Raw genomic sequence first — 15,963 nt, forward strand, 5'->3', positions numbered from 1 at the left:
AATGCTGAAAGTCGGCGTGGGGCGCCCCATTAGCCTGTGAGATGGCGTCAGTAGCGGACTGATGTGCGAATGGGGCCAAAGGCAGCGCAACAATATTTTCTGAAGAGAAGACACCAAAAGGTGCTGACATTCCAAGATCCGGATGGCACCGAGGTGGTGTCTAGCAAGCTATGCAGTTGAGTTGTGTGCGCACTTGCGGCGAATAGGTCGAAGGCAGCATAACAATGTTTTCTGAATAGAAGACACCACAAGGCGTTGAGATTCGGTTACCACCGAGGTGATGTCTAGCAAGTTGCCGCACTGGTGTGGCCATCCTACAATACTGCTCCGAATAACGGCGTGGGGTGCCCGAAGGGGGGGGGAGCCGGCGTGAATGGGCCTTCCTAGGTGGAGGCTCGTCTGCTGTAGTGGGGCGCCCCTTTACCGTTTCAGTTGCCATTCAGCTGAGTTTCGGCTGCTCTTGATGCTACAGCGACAGGCGGCTGCAAGAGGACTCTCAAAATGGCGGCCTGTTCTTTGGATTTGGGCCTGGTCCACTAAAATGGCCCTGGGACACCTTAGAACTCGGACGCTCGATTTTTTTTTCCTTTCCTGTACATGCAAAAAAAGGTAAATGCCCGGTACGTTACACGCTTCATCTGCCACGATGAACTCTCCAGAGGAACCGAAAAAAAATATAGTTGTGGTAACTATACCATGCATCGTCATATGGAGAGGTGGCACCAATTAATTATAGTGCTGCATAAAAGAGAGATTTGGAGGAGAACCCCTGACCTGCTAGTACATTCATCAAAGAAGTGGCACTGAGAGCTTCAGAGGCAAGGGAAACGGTCCCAAATATTTAGAAGAACTTTGGAAAGATTAAAATGACATGTTTAGATTGTGGCAAATTAATTTCATGTGGACAGATGAGTGTTACTCTAATAAATACAGCATATGAACATCATCATAGTCGATGGTTGGTAGAGACATTTTGACTATATCCTGGACCTGCCCGTCCTCGCCCAAAATGGCGCCGGAATAAATGGGACTCGTAACTCCTTGTTGTGTACTGGTTGCAGAACCTTGAAATCACGAGATACGTATGCAGTTTTGAAGCACATGGCGGGCGGGGACGAGAATTGATTGAATATTTCGACATCCCTATTGATATTAAGTTCTGATGTGTTATTGATTACTGTACTGTTGAAAGTTCGAATTAACGTCACCCATGGTACTTGCCCGCAAATGTATATCTAGATAATTTTATTGTAACTGGCCCTGTCGTATTTTAATTATAAAATGTACGTCCACCGATTCCGTAACTGTTAGACACCTTAGTTCTTGCAACCTAATGGCCCGCCCGTTACGTTCCTCTACAGTGTAAATGTCTATTCATCATATACGATTACAGTTTGCTCCGTGGCAGGCCCACGTGGTTATAGGCTCGTATTTGTATAATGAAATTTTCACAATAAAGGTTTTTAAAAGAAAACATGGTAGTAGTATATACATTGGTAAAGTTTTTAATAATAGTGACTGTTTTAGAATCATTAAAAGGCAAGTGAAATAAAGCAGACCAATTACATGAAGGGTAAAAGGTATAATACGAAGGAACGCAGTAAAGATAAATGGTCAAGGGCTGTTGTGTTTTCTATTCCTGCAACATAAAGTGATCGATAAGAATCTCATATTCAGGCGTATCGGCGACTAAGACAGCAGGTCGACCCTCTTTTGCTCAACGGCTCCGTCATGGGACGAAGAAACGCTCTTTTTCTCGAAAAAAGAATATATTTTACTTGCAGGACAGTTGTAAAATTTCCGGGAAAGTACATTAGCCTGGAACATTATAACATATATTTAAGAAAAAATAATGTTCGGAAGTAATGAAAAGCGTAATTTTTAGGTCATATGACCAAGCCTTTCATCATTACAATAAGAAAAGTAAAATGAACCAATGAAAAGTTTTATTAACAAGTCACATGACTTGTTATGCTTGCGTTACGCGCTGCGCGCCCCGGATGACTTCCGGATGCGCTAACGCGGCGCGTCATATGACGCATTACGCGACAACGCAGGTACAGAATATAGTCAAAATGTCTCCACCAACCAGCGGTCGGAACACAACCCCTTTCAGCAGGCTAAATAGTTCTGTTAAATGACAACAGAAGGGACAGGCAACAAGAACCATCAGTCAAAGAGGGGAGGGCTAGTTCTTCTCTACCGGGTTACATTGGGGCGCTACCGGAACTGATCGAATTGGTAGTCTACAGTGTTTCTGGATGTTTCAGACTGAAGCTGGGGTTAGCATGAGAGCAGCACCATTTCGTAGCTCCGTCGTGGCCATTCCGCAACCAATCATGGCAGCCGCTCTTTATCGTTATTTTGGGCGGGGTGGGTGGCGGAGCCGAGCTGTTTTGCAGCCATCATTGTGTGGAGTTCAGTTCATCTCACTAGTTTTGTATTTGTCATGAGGGGTTGTTCCTAATGTTTCTATTTTAGCGAGGTCAAAAAGAGATCCCATTAGTGGCCTACTGATTTTGCTCGATTCCTTTTCTTTTTTTTTTACACGATTTTTCATTATCTGCAAAGACTAAACAGAGTATTGCGACTCTGTGTTTGTTTGTAAATAGAGAATGAACCAAAGAGAACTAATTCTAAAACAGTAAATACTTGGATAACAATCAATCAAATGGAGAGAGAAGCAGGCACGACGGATTACAACGGGGGCAAAGGCCTGCGTTAACTACCTTTCACTATCTGCAAAGAGAGAGTACTCCTAATAGAAATGAGGGGGGGGGCACCATTCAAAGCAGATCAGTGTGCATAAACACGAAAATGTTTTCACTTACCACGTACTTGACATTCGACAGCTTATGATATTTGCTATTAAAAAACCATTGAAATTCACTGAAAAAACCATAGGTTATAGACCATATATAGTTAGGAATTAGCATTTACAAAACCTTGAAAATTCACTGAAAAAACCATAGGTTATAGACCATATATAGTTAGGAATTAGCATTTAAAAAAACCTTATTTTACTCACACAAAACCATTGAAATTCCATATATAGTTAGTTGCACTAACTATATATCGCGCACCCGCAATCCACTGCTGATCATGTCACATATTACATCATTCATGACATGGTCAGTGACATCACTGATGACATCACTGATGACATCTCAAATGACATCACTGATGACATCACTGATGACATCTCAAATGACATCACTGATGACATCTCATTTGACATTACTGATCACATCACTGATGACATCATTCATGTGATAATACGATGAACCTCTTCAGACTCTAATATAACCTTAGATACACTCAGTGTAAACAGACACTCATAGACTGTCACTCATCCATGGAGTTACTCAGACACTTAGTCAGTCATGCAAAGAATCAATCACACCTCCATTTCCTCAACTATACAGTTATACACACCTTACTTATTCAAACATATACTAAAACATATTTACTCACTTATACAATCCTGGATACAAGTTCACAATGATCCATACAGCCACTCACACATTCACTGGCTCTTATGCACAGTTATTTATATATGTCAACTTTCACATGTACTGTGTTTTACATATGTACTTACTTTGACATGTAGCACTGAGATATCCATTCACTCACCAATACACTCATGCACACAGTCAACCGCCCATACAGCTGTTTCCACATGCACTTTTGAACCCATACATCTAGTCAATCAACTGCTCACACATCTATGCAGAGAGTCATACACCTCCCAGCCACCCAGACACACACTCAGTCTCCCATACAAATGCTTGGGCAACCAATCAATAACCCATACAGTTAATCATATAGCTAATGATCAACACATGCAGCAGTTTACAGAACAACAGACATAATGATGCACAAATTAAGACAGTTTAGTCACTAACCCATGCACTCAGTGAGACACATTTAATCAGTCACTCATACAGTCAGCCATGCCCCTACTAAATCCTTCATCAAGACACTTATAGATCCACTCATTCTTCAATATGTAAGACATATTTTAACTTTACAGAATTATACAGTAACTGGATGTAGTCATCAGTGATGTCATTTGAGATGTCATCAGTGATGTCATCAGTGATGTCATTTGAGATGTCATCAGTGATGTCATCAGTGATGTCATCAGTGATGTCACTGACCATGTCATGAATGATGTAATATGTGACATGATCAGCAGTGGATTGCGGGTGCGCGATATATAGTTAGTGCAACTAACTATATATGGAATTTCAATGGTTTTGTGTGAGTAAAATAAGGTTTTTTAAATGCTAATTCCTAACTATATATGGTCTATAACCTATGGTTTTTTCAGTGAATATATATATATATATATATATATATATATATATATATATATATATATATATATATATATATATATATATACTACTATTATAAAGCAAGAACTTTGGACCTTTGAGGCGGGTAAACTCGGGAACCACAGCGTCAATCCACACACCCGATACATCATTGTAATCGTCACGGTGTGCAGATGGACATAGGCTATATAAATTAAAAAAAATAAGTTATTAAAAAAATTGACGATAAAAAAAAGTAGTCCCTTGCAAGGAGCGCCGGCCGCGACCTGCGTGGTGACATCAGGAGCGCGGGGAGGAGCGGCGTGCAGGAGCGGAAGAGGAGCGGCGGACATCAGCGCGGGGAGGAGTGGCGGACATCAGCGCGGGGAGGAGCGGCGGACAGGCTGGAAGGAGCGGTGAGGAGCGGCGGACAGGCTGGAAGGAGTAGTGAGGAGCGGCGTACAGGCGGTGAGGAGCGGCGAGGAGTGGCGGGGAGGAGCGGTGAGCGGCGGATGAGGTAGGTTATTTATTTAATTGGGGTAGAGTCAGTGCGGGTGTGGCAGAGTCAGCGCGGGTGTGGCAGAGTCAGCTAATAATAGTATAGATTTATTAAGGAGCGGGGAGCGGCAGATGAGAACATGAGAACATTACAAGTGAGCAAAAAACAAAAGCAAACGTTACATTAAATGAAGCAAGCGTATGAGGTAGGTTATTTATTTATTTATTAAGGAACGGGGAGCGGCGGATGAGAACATGAGAACATTACAAGTGAGCAAAAAACAAAAGCAAACGTTACCTTAAATGAAGCAAAAGCAAAAATGACAATCGTGAGCCAAAAAAATACAAGAGCTAGCAAACGGTGCATTACAAAAGTGACAATCGTGAGCGTAGCAAACGGTGCATTACAGGAGGAAAAAGTGACGTGTGCAGGTTACAAAAGCATACAAAGTAAACATAGAGTTATAATACTGCAATATATGGAGGAAGGCTCCAGGGGACCCACGGACAACGTCGGGGCGGCGGGGGGCCTGAAGCCTAATTGCTCCCGGACAACGTCGGGACGGCCTGCTAGTATATATATATATTCAAAACAAAGCCGCTTCTGCTGCAACGCTGTGACCCATGGAAAAGTGGCGTACTCTCCGGTGAAGCACGCCGGTTAGCATTAGTTCCAAAACATCTATGATATCTGTACGGTCTCAGGAACCACACAACAATCCAAAAAATGCTATTACTTCGGTTTATTCACACAACGCGTTTCGGCGACTTGCCTTGATCACGTGATCAAGGCAAGTCGCCGAAACGCGTTGTGTGAATAAACCGAAGTAATAGCATTTTTTGGATTGTTGTGTGGTTCCTGAGAGCGTACAGATATCATAAATGTTTTGGAAATATATATATATATATATATATATATATATATATACAGGGATGTTAAAGTTAGGCTCAGGTTTCACTCGTTCAAAAATCAGTGACATTCGGCAGTAATAGTTAGCTGAGCTAACTACAACTTGCGCCCGCAATGCACTGCTTATGACCTCAGATATTACATCACTCATGACATGGTCAGTGGCATCACTCGTGACATCATCCAGTGACTGTGACTGTTTTTAAAACGTTTCATAGGGAGTAAGAGTGTATGTATGAATGATTCTGTAGCTGCGTGACTGACTGTATATGTGAGTGATTAGGTGTCTCAGTAAATGTATGGGTGAGTGACTGGTTGTGTGAATGTCTGTTTCAGTCAGTTGGTGTCAAAGTGGCTGTATGGGTGTGTGAGTGGGTACATGAGTGACTGTATTGAGTGATTGGTTGTCTGAGTACCTGTATAGTTGTCTCTGTGAGTGGGTGAGGGGGTGAGTGACTGCTCGTACGGATGAGTGAGTGAGTGGGTGAGTCAGTGGCTGTAGGGATTAGTGTGTGTGTGTGAGGGTCTCTATGGGTCAGAGTGTGTGTGTATCTCTATGTCAGTGAGTGCATGTGTCAGTGTTATATGGGTGAGTAACTGAGTATTTGAAACGCAGTAAAGGTGAGTGATGGGGTATATGAGTGACTATGGCTGAGTAAGTGAATGCGAAAGTGGCTGTATGGGTGAGTGTGTGATGTGTCAGTGACTGTATAGGTGAGTATGTGTTAGTATCTGTATGAGTGAGTGGGTGTGTATATGTACAGGTTGGTAAGTCGCTGTGTGATTGACTATGAGTGCGTGGCTAGGTGTGTGAGTAGCTCTATGGGTGACTGACACTGTGTGAGTGGCTTTATTAGTGACCGAGTGGTTGTATGAGTGGATATATGTAGAACTATGAATCAGTAAATGGCTTTGTAAGTACTGGTATGGGTCTGTGAATGGGTATCTGAATAGTGGTGTGGGAGTGGGAGTATAAAAGGCTCTAAGGATGTGAGTGGGTACGTCAGTGATTCTGTGGATGATGTTATCAGTGATGTCCGCAGTGATGTCACTGACCATATCATGAGTGATGTAATATGTAATGTCATAAGCAGTGCACTGCGGGGGATGCAAATTATAGTTAGCTCAACTAAATATAACTGCTGAATTTCACTCGTTTTGTATGATTTAAACCTGAGCCTAACTATAAGGTCCCTGTAACCATTGTTATTTTAGTGAATTTCTTTGTTTTTTTTTATTCCATTTCCTAACTATGACGTCCCTGTAACCTTCGTTTTTTTTAGTGAACTTCTATGATTTTTAAGTAGTAGTCTCATTTGCAGAGTGGTGGAGAAATGGGGTGGGGCCTTTGACTAGCTTTCAGGAATCTGGCTGTGTAAGACTCAAAGGAGGTATCAGGAGAGATTCTTGCCCCCAAGGTCCCTCGGGAGTAAAGGGCACGTAATTCCCCAACCAGTAGTGCGCCAGGAGCCACACTTGCAGTGTGGTGTAGAAAGGGTGTGTGGCCTCTGAAGATCTCTTCGCAATCCCACTGTGTAGGACTTAGTAAAGGTAACCGGATGTGTAGTTCGCCCCCAAGGACGCTCAGCATCCAAGGAGACTTCATCCAGGAGTTTGCAGAGTGGTGGTGAAGGGGTTTCTTAAAATGTTTTTTTTTTAAGGGAGGGGGCTGGGTGGCCCCTCTTCCCTAGGCCTTTTTCAGCTCCGGGCACCCCATCCCCCAGTGCCAGGCCTTTACTTTTAATTGGTGAGGGGGCGGCGAAGCTCACGTCGCAGGCTGATTTCGGTCCTAGTGCCCCCATCCCCGAGGACCGTCATTTTTATTTTCTTTAAGTAATGAAAGGGGGCCCGTGGACCATGGCCTGTAGTGATGGTGCCCTGGTCCCACCCAGGGCACCCACTCCCACTGATTGGGAACACAAGGGAGTCTGAAAGTCCCTGTGGGAGCAGGTATTGCTTTTACACAACATGCAGCTTTCTGTGTGTAAAAGTAAATTGTGCTCCACTTTGAGCAAGCAAGAGCAAAATGCTCTTCCTTACTCTTGGTGAGAGCAGTGCCCGGCTTGGCCCCCCGCAGTCCCCGGGGCTGCAGGGGTCCGTGCAAGCCCCCTGCATCAGTTTACATATGTTTCACCTGGGGCAATGGCGGTCCCCAGGGCGCAGGGGGGCTGCATGGGCACCCCCGTATTACTATAAAAACTGCCCCTGGAACTGGCCCACCCAGTGGCTAATCACTAATGAAGTGTGTGAGTCTGCTCTTTGATTTTGTTTCTAAAACTTTCATCGAAATCCGTAAATTCAGCACAACTCCGCCAATTTCTAAAAAAAAAATGCTTTTTTGTGTCTGTGGGGTCCATCTGGGGCACCCCCAAGAGGCCTAGGGGGTCAGGGTGTTTTTACCCTGCACCCTTTTTTTTTTCCAAATGTTTTTTCCTGTGACTCTGTTCAACCAAGTCACAAGATGGCTGCCAACACTTCCTGGTTTGAAGTGTTGGCAGCCAATCAGATCTCAGCATGAGATCAGGAGGTGGTCGCTGATTAACTGTGTCCTTATATGTACACAACTGGAAATTTCTTTAAATAACTCCAAGACTACTGAATGGATTGACACCAAATCACAAAAAGGCTCTTCCTTGAACCAACATGTACCTTCCTGCCAAATTTAGTGTAATTACGTTCAGCAGTTCAGGCTGTAGCCGTGTCTAAAGGTCCTATGGTATTTAACTTAGGTAAAACCCGCTTTTAAGCACGCCCTGGTTCTCGTCCCTCGCTTGACGGTCCACCCCGAAACTTTCAAGATAGCAGCTGAAGTGAACGTCATATCAGTTTTGAATTTTTTTTTTGAAGATTCGTCAAACAGTGCCAACGTTATTGACAAATGAAAAAATGCTCTTTCTATGGAAACAAAGTTGTAACTATTACTATCTACTGGCAACCGCCTTTATATAATATATAATATGCAGACATATAAAACAATACTTGTATATAAAGCGTACTCCTACTATGACCCCACTGAATGATTCAGCCCCATTACCTGAAGGGAAAGAATGTAGGTCTCCATTTTGGTCACAATCTCAACTCCTGTGCCTGCAATAGGTACTGGCACCTAAAATAAAAAGGGAGTTAAATAATCAGTAAATGTCTGCAAAAAATTAAACCAACAGAATATAAAACGATACTTTATATCTAATATTGTGAATTCCTTGAAGCAGTAGTCATAAAAAGAATTTATTTCAGGTGAATGGTCAATACCTTTCCCGTATCTAAACCGTTATTGCTTCATGTACTGAAGTTTTTAATATACCGTGAATCTACTTATTTTTGTGTGTGATTTAAGTATTTTTTAATATTGTAATATAAAATTATGTTAAGTGTAATAAAGTAATAAATTGTTTACTTTTTTTTACAATTTTGTTTAGGAATTTGCAAAAATGACACTCATATTGTTAATTTAAAAGTAAAATTAATATAATTATATTATAGTTAATTTTTTACTTAATATACATTTAACTACCCATCGTTGATCCCTCAAAATACACTGCCTTACTTTAAACACTGCCCATTACTCAACACTAAAAACTCCATACTACTGTATACACTACCCATCCCTGAGCCCTAATAACTCCTTATTGTGGTATACACTACCCGTCATTGAGCCATTGAGCCCTAAAAATTGGTTACAACCCTAAAAAGCGATGTGTATGTATATACTAGCAGCCCGCCCCAGCGTTGCCTGGGGCAGAAGGGGGCTGGGGGCAGCATTTCTGGATTGCGGCAGCGTTGCCCGGGGCAGAAGGGGGCTGGGGGCATTTCCCAGACCACCTCCCGCCTCGCCTTTGCCTTACCTGAGCCGCAGCTCTTCCCTGCGCTCCGGACTTCACCGCCACTCCTCGCTGCTCGTCACCGCTCCTCCCCGCCTGTCGTCATCACGCATGTTGCGGACATGGCTAGGTCGCGGCCAGCGCTAGGTCGCGGCCGGCGCTACTTTTAGGGGACCACTTTGTTTTTAAAGTGTAACTTTTTAATTTACGTTTTTATTTTATTTTATGCAGCCTATGTCCATCTACACACCCTGAGTATTACAACAATGTATTGGGTGTGTGGATTGGCGCTGTGGTTCCCGAGTTTACCTTGCCAAAAGGTTTCTGTTCTCTCTTTATAATAGTAGTATAGATATATATATATATATATATATATTTCCAAAAATTGGAATTAATTAAAAAATATTAACACATTTTAGTTTTTTTACTCTACTTGTTAATCACAATCAGATATTCAAAAGTAAAATACTTTTCAGTTATTTAAAAATATAATTTGACATTTATTTTGAGTTACAATTTTTAAAATGCGTAATATTTGTAAATACATTAGGGGTGGGCGGAATTTGCGAAATCGCGTTACGCAAATCTCTGCGAAACGGTAAAAAATCTCAGCGAACATGCAGAATTGCTTGTTTGCGATGCTTTTTTACTGTTCGCAATCGCTGTTTGCGTGCTCGGGGGAAAATATCTTGCGAACATGCATTTTGAGAACGCGAACAAGCAAAAATTTTGGAAGGCCGCGGAATGCAGAATTTTGCGTAATTTCGCTTTCTCCGCGGAACGCAAAATTATCAAAATTCTGCAAATTCCGGGAGCTGAACGGAATTTACCTCCCAGGCCTAAAATACATATGTTCTTATATATAAAAGACTGAAACCCTACCTGTGAAATAAAGACTCCTGATGTAACTTCTGCGATATAATGGCTCCAAATGCAAAAGAAAATTAATGAATGGCATCATAAACAGTTCAGGATACAAAGTGGTCTTCTGCAGCCGTGGCTGGTTCGTGGGTGAGGCACAAGTTTGGGATGGCTAGAAATCAGTTTTTTGTTTTCTGAATCAATTGCTTGCTGTTCTTTTCTGGGGATGTGGCATCAGAACAGTAGGCATCTTTCAGACCTGAAAAGGATTATTATATTTGCTTCAGTAGGGCCATATATTACTTTTAACAAAATAATCTGCAGGACCAAGTTACATGGTAAAACTCCACATTGGTAGAACTGGCTCACGGGCAAGAAGAAGAGGCGGAGGGATAGTTGTTGCTGGTCTTTTTAGCAGTAAGATAATTCCCATGTGAAAAGTTAAAGTGCAATAGTTTAAACATCCCATTCCTTAGTGTTTCGGGAGCATTGTTCAGAATCCCTTTCTAATCTCGTTCTGCTTGGTTTGTCCTAAGTCTGCAGCCCACTTTTCCTTTAGGTCTATTAAGTCAGTTGGAGATGAGCGCCAAGGGAGCCTGATATAGAAACCTTACCATGTTCTTCCCCAGTGGATATAAATGACGCAGCAGTTCATGCATAGGTGTGTCTTTGCCCTCACTACCCCAGCGCATGCAAATCTCAACGGTCTTTCTATAAATTGAGAAAATCGCCACCGGAATGGCATTTTCTCATGAAAGACACTTAGTATCCAATCCACAAACAATTTACACACTGTCTCAACTCCTGTCTCAAGCCAGGTTGTCAGCTTTGCCCTCTGACATTCCAACATCCTCGAAAGGCTTCCGCTCATACATTAGAATAATACAGAATTCTAAACCTGTCTTCATTTGATATCTATCACAACAGTGCTCGGCAATTCTTAATAAGCTCTGTAATTTCCTAAATAGCCATTTTGGTCTAAGGAATATACTGACCAGCTCACCCACAGCATGTAGAGTCAAACTGTTCCGTGCAGGACAGTCTTTCTGACCGCCGGGCGAGGGGTGGAGACAAAAAGCCTACTAGACATCAGAAAAGCATCTTCAAGTAAAATCGGATCGGGCCTCCCACGCTGGCATTGGGCCATGCCCCTACCCTCGCAAAACCACAACCGCCTTTCTGTCCCTCCCTATGGGCAGGTTGGGGGTGTTCACCTGCATGGGGCAGAAAGCCGACTAGACACCAGAGAATAGTAATTTTAAAAAAATGCCTCCTCTGGCTCCGCTCCCTGCCCCCCTACTGTCTTTCTCACCTTCCTCCATGACACACCAAGGAAGGTCAGTCGTGTAGCATTCTGGACTCCTCTATAAAACATTTACCACATTCCATTTTTCGTCAGTTTTATCTTCTCTGCCAAGGAGAAAGAACATTGGTGTTGCAAGCCTTTGGTCTAGTGTGGAAAACTCATTGCTCTGTAGTTTTCCAAAGAGAAATAGTTTGGTGGGGAACAGGAAACCTATGGAGAGGTTTGTTTACAAATCAATTAGAGAGACCTTGAGGTGCACCCAAGTCCATCCTTCAATTGTTTTCAGGCAGGCCAACCGTACAGATATTATTCCTTCTTGAGTGCTTTTACAGTCCTTCACTTTATATGCCAACAATTTCACCCTTTTGGTTAGAGATAACACTTTTTGAAGCAGGGACATCTTTGATTGTATTTCTTTTTGAAGAATTTTGTATTTAATGTGTTTTGCAGGCAGTGGCGTAGCTAACCCTATTGCCTCCCATGACGGTCCCTGTGTTTGCCGCCCCGCGGTGGCTGTATTGAAGAGCGGAGGGGGGGTGCTGGTGATTGGTGCCCGAGATGGCAGGTAAGAGTGAGAGGAGGCCGCCGCCCTCCAAAACTCATACCGCCTGGGCAGATCGCACCCCTCCCTTCACCTTCCTCTAGCTATGCCACTGTTTGCAGGCTTCTTTTGTTAATTTTTCTGGAGCCCCAGATCAACTGCAACTAATGCTATCGTGAGTTCGAAAGCTTTTCCTGTGGATTCCATGGCATCAGCTCTGACACTGATGTAGGTGTACTGCGGTGCTTTAGGCTGTCTACATCTTTTTCTTAACTGAGTAGTCTCTTGTCATAACCCTCTTGATCTTTAACAACTCAAAATAGTGATGCAATTTGAAGGGTTCAACTTCAAAATCAGCTGCAACCTCCACTCTTACTTCTTCCATCTATGCTCTACAGCAAGTACTGGGCTCATACACCCAGTCCAGATAAGAGGTAGGGATGGGCTGGGTTACTTTTTATAATGGTGTGAAAGTGGGTACATCTCAATGAGGCCATAACCCGCTCACCACTCCCATCACATCTCAAATGCTGCTTGAACTCTGATCGGGTTGGATCAATTTGCTCCAGGTTCCTTACCAACATCTGAGAATATTAGGATCATTTAAACTGAAAGGCCCATGTCCTACACTGTGAACGTTCAGTCTGGCACCTGGGGATATTCAAAAGTTGGAGGAATTGAGGGAAGATAATGTGTTTTATTTTCTGGTAGATACTTTAACAAAGGTAAGTAACCTTTTGTTTGAGTTACTCAAGTACATATTCTGGACAAGGTAAACCTCCCCTGTGAGGTGTAGCTTGAAGACTATGTTTTAGTTTGATTCAATACAATTAAAGAATACCATGAAACAATTCATAGAGGTGTTACAGGGGCTACCTTTTTTTATAATAAAAAAATTGAATGCTCATTAGAAGAGTACTTGCTACATGTTTAGAATAATGTATTCTATTATGATAATAAAATAATACTTGTATTCTAGCGAGCCTTCTTTCAGTATCTTAATACCAAGGTTCAGCTCCACAACTACACTGTATTTTATTCCTCTCTTGTTTTCTATAAGGGGGTGGTGGTGGGGGGGGGGGGGGGGTCACTGCACATTTACAGTTTTAACCAGTGCAGTAACTTAATTCTCCGGGAAAATAGACTGCTCTGGCCACCAGAAGCAAGTATGAATTTGAGTTAGTGTTCAAACCGATATTCGTATAGGATCTTCAGTCGCATGATGACAATGATATCACTTGTAGGTTAAAGAATATTCTTTGAGAAATAGTGCTGCATTTTTGTTCCCATCAGCAAGCCCTAAAAGAGAATGGCCTAAAAATCAGGAGGTTAGAAGAACAGATTCTTCTTCTGAAGAATGCAGATGCTGACAAGGACTATCGCTTGAAGGAACTGGAATTCAGTAAGCGTGCCCTAGAGCAAGAGAGCGACAACCTGAGACTACAGGTACCATAAGCCAATGATTCTCTTGCTGTGTTCAAATTAAACGCTTATTTATGCTGGTCTATGTTTTATGAAAAGTGCACACTATAAAATTAGTTCTTTATCCCAGATGTTGAACAAAACCTTGTGTAATTGTTTCTTATGTTTCTACTTTGTAAATCCATAGCCACACATCAAATTGGGTCCAGAGAAAAAGCATTTACATATTAGTAGTTGTCTGAGCTGTTGTCATTCCAAAGACAGCACTGCACCCATTTCTGCTTTTTTTGGTTGTGGCTATGCAATCTATGTATAAATGTATTTTCTCTCCTACCATTTGTTGATGTTTTTAATGGTGAGAAAATAAAAATACTAAACTCAGGAGATAGCAGTGCGCTGTAGCATATATCCAACTTCCGTTAGAATTTGAGCTGGAATTCTGGTGTATTTCTGGAGATATGGTTGTAGTATTGGTTCTTTTGACTCCTACAGTGATAATGCTTCGATTTCTCAAAAAAAGACAAACAGTTGGTACCAGTATCACTTGGGTATAGTAACCTAGATCTAGAACTCTAGAACTAACCTAGGTTGAGGTTTAGTTTTTGAGAGTTATTAAAAAAAATTCCGGAATTTCTTAGTTTTGTGTGTATTTGTAGCTTCAACCCTCAGCTTGGATCCAACCATACAGGATCTATTCGTAGGTCCATTCTGGGTCCGCAGCTCAGATGTTGACAGCTGGCCAGATCATCGCCAACATTTTACAAATTGACTCCGCAGACAGCAGGATAAGAAGAGGTAAGCTGCTTTATTCAAGCGCCATCTGTCAACGGACCGGTTCCCTCCTGCCAAGTAGTCAACTGATCAGTACAGAACATTGGTTGTACAAAACACATACAGTGGAATCTCACTACAGTCAGATTCCACATAGAACAACTCAACAAGCCTAAGCAAATTACAACACATCTCCTTTTCTTCCAATATTATAGAAAACCTTAATTAATTAAACAAGTGCTCCTATAGAACACTGAGAAAGAAAGATAGGAAAACACTGAACAACAAAGAGCCCACATAAGACCACAAAGGAGAGAAAAAGAGAAAAAAACGAAAGGATTTGTGAACAAATAAGGACCAAACACAATGTATCAACAAAAATAATCTTTCAAGTACAAGGGGGTTTTACGCTCTCTAATTTGTTTTCCTTCACCACACCCAATACCTTCTGTCCGTTCCCTCTCAAGAACCACAGATTCTGTAGTCACTCCCTGAGCCACTTCTCCCCTCTGGTCGTGACTGGAAGAAGGACCATCACTACATCCGAAGTCTCCATCCCTCATGACCATAAAACCACCCACAGCTTCATCATTATTTCTTGAGCAAACAGCACCCTTCTGATATAAGGCAGCTCTGCACTTGTTCCAATGCTCACCATTCTCCAAAACCACATGAAAATCAAATTCCTGCTTAATCTTAAAAGGACCCCTGAATTTGGTCAGCCCTCTAGTTACTCTACCTGTTTTAACTTTCACCCATTCACCCGCTTTAGTTCTTCCATTGCTTACAACCTCCTCAATATTTACATCTTTACCCAAAACACAATCTTTCAACCAGGCTGGGACCAATCTGTTGCCAGGAAACCCTCCTCTCAACACTTCAATTGGAGATTTACCCAAAGTGTCTTGTTTGGTGCTGCATTAAGCCCACACCATATCATCAACAGCTTTCTCGACATCCTGATTAGACACACAAGCCATCTGAATGACTCCCTTAACCAACCTATTATACCTTTTCCCTATGCCATTACCTTGGTCATTGTACAGCGAGGTGCACTGGTGTTTGATACCTATTTTACATAACAATTCCTCCATGACCTGGGAAGTAAGTTGCGTACCATTGTCTGCCACTAGGACGGAGGGAACTCCTTCCTGAAGGAACACTTTTCTCAAGGCCTGAATAGTGACACTTGTGGTAATATTTCCCATGAATTTTGCACGCAACCACTTTGAATAGGCATACACGCATACCATTACAAACCTCAAACCACTTCGTACCTCTACATCGGTCCTATGAAATTCATGAAACTGTGTGCCAGGGCAACCCCGGATTTCTAGTGTGTCCCATGGTTGTTTGATAACCAACACGGAGACACTTATCACTTTCTTTACAAACAACACATTTCACCACCCAATCCAGCATCTGAGCATCCATTCCAGGCCACCAAGACTGTGCCTAAAGGCGTTTCTGGGTAAAACTTTGTCCCAAATGGCCTCCATGAGCCTTTGCTACCA

General features: G+C 42.4%; 1 protein-coding gene across 4 annotated transcripts in view; it reads left to right on the forward strand.

The window, feature by feature from the left end:
* POF1B (POF1B actin binding protein) overlaps positions 1-15,963 on the forward strand; it is a 234,852-nt gene that overhangs the window by 185,433 nt on the left and 33,456 nt on the right. For all 4 annotated transcript variants that reach the window (XM_078688473.1, XM_078688470.1, XM_078688472.1 and 1 more), the window contains exon 12: positions 13,550-13,702. In XM_078688473.1, the coding sequence (XP_078544599.1) occupies positions 13,550-13,702 (153 nt within the window). The remainder of the gene's footprint in view (positions 1-13,549; positions 13,703-15,963) is intronic.

The sequence above is a fragment of the Lissotriton helveticus genome, chromosome 4_1, assembly GCF_964261635.1.
Source record: "Lissotriton helveticus chromosome 4_1, aLisHel1.1, whole genome shotgun sequence".
In the NCBI taxonomy this organism is placed as follows: Eukaryota; Metazoa; Chordata; class Amphibia; order Caudata; family Salamandridae; genus Lissotriton; species Lissotriton helveticus.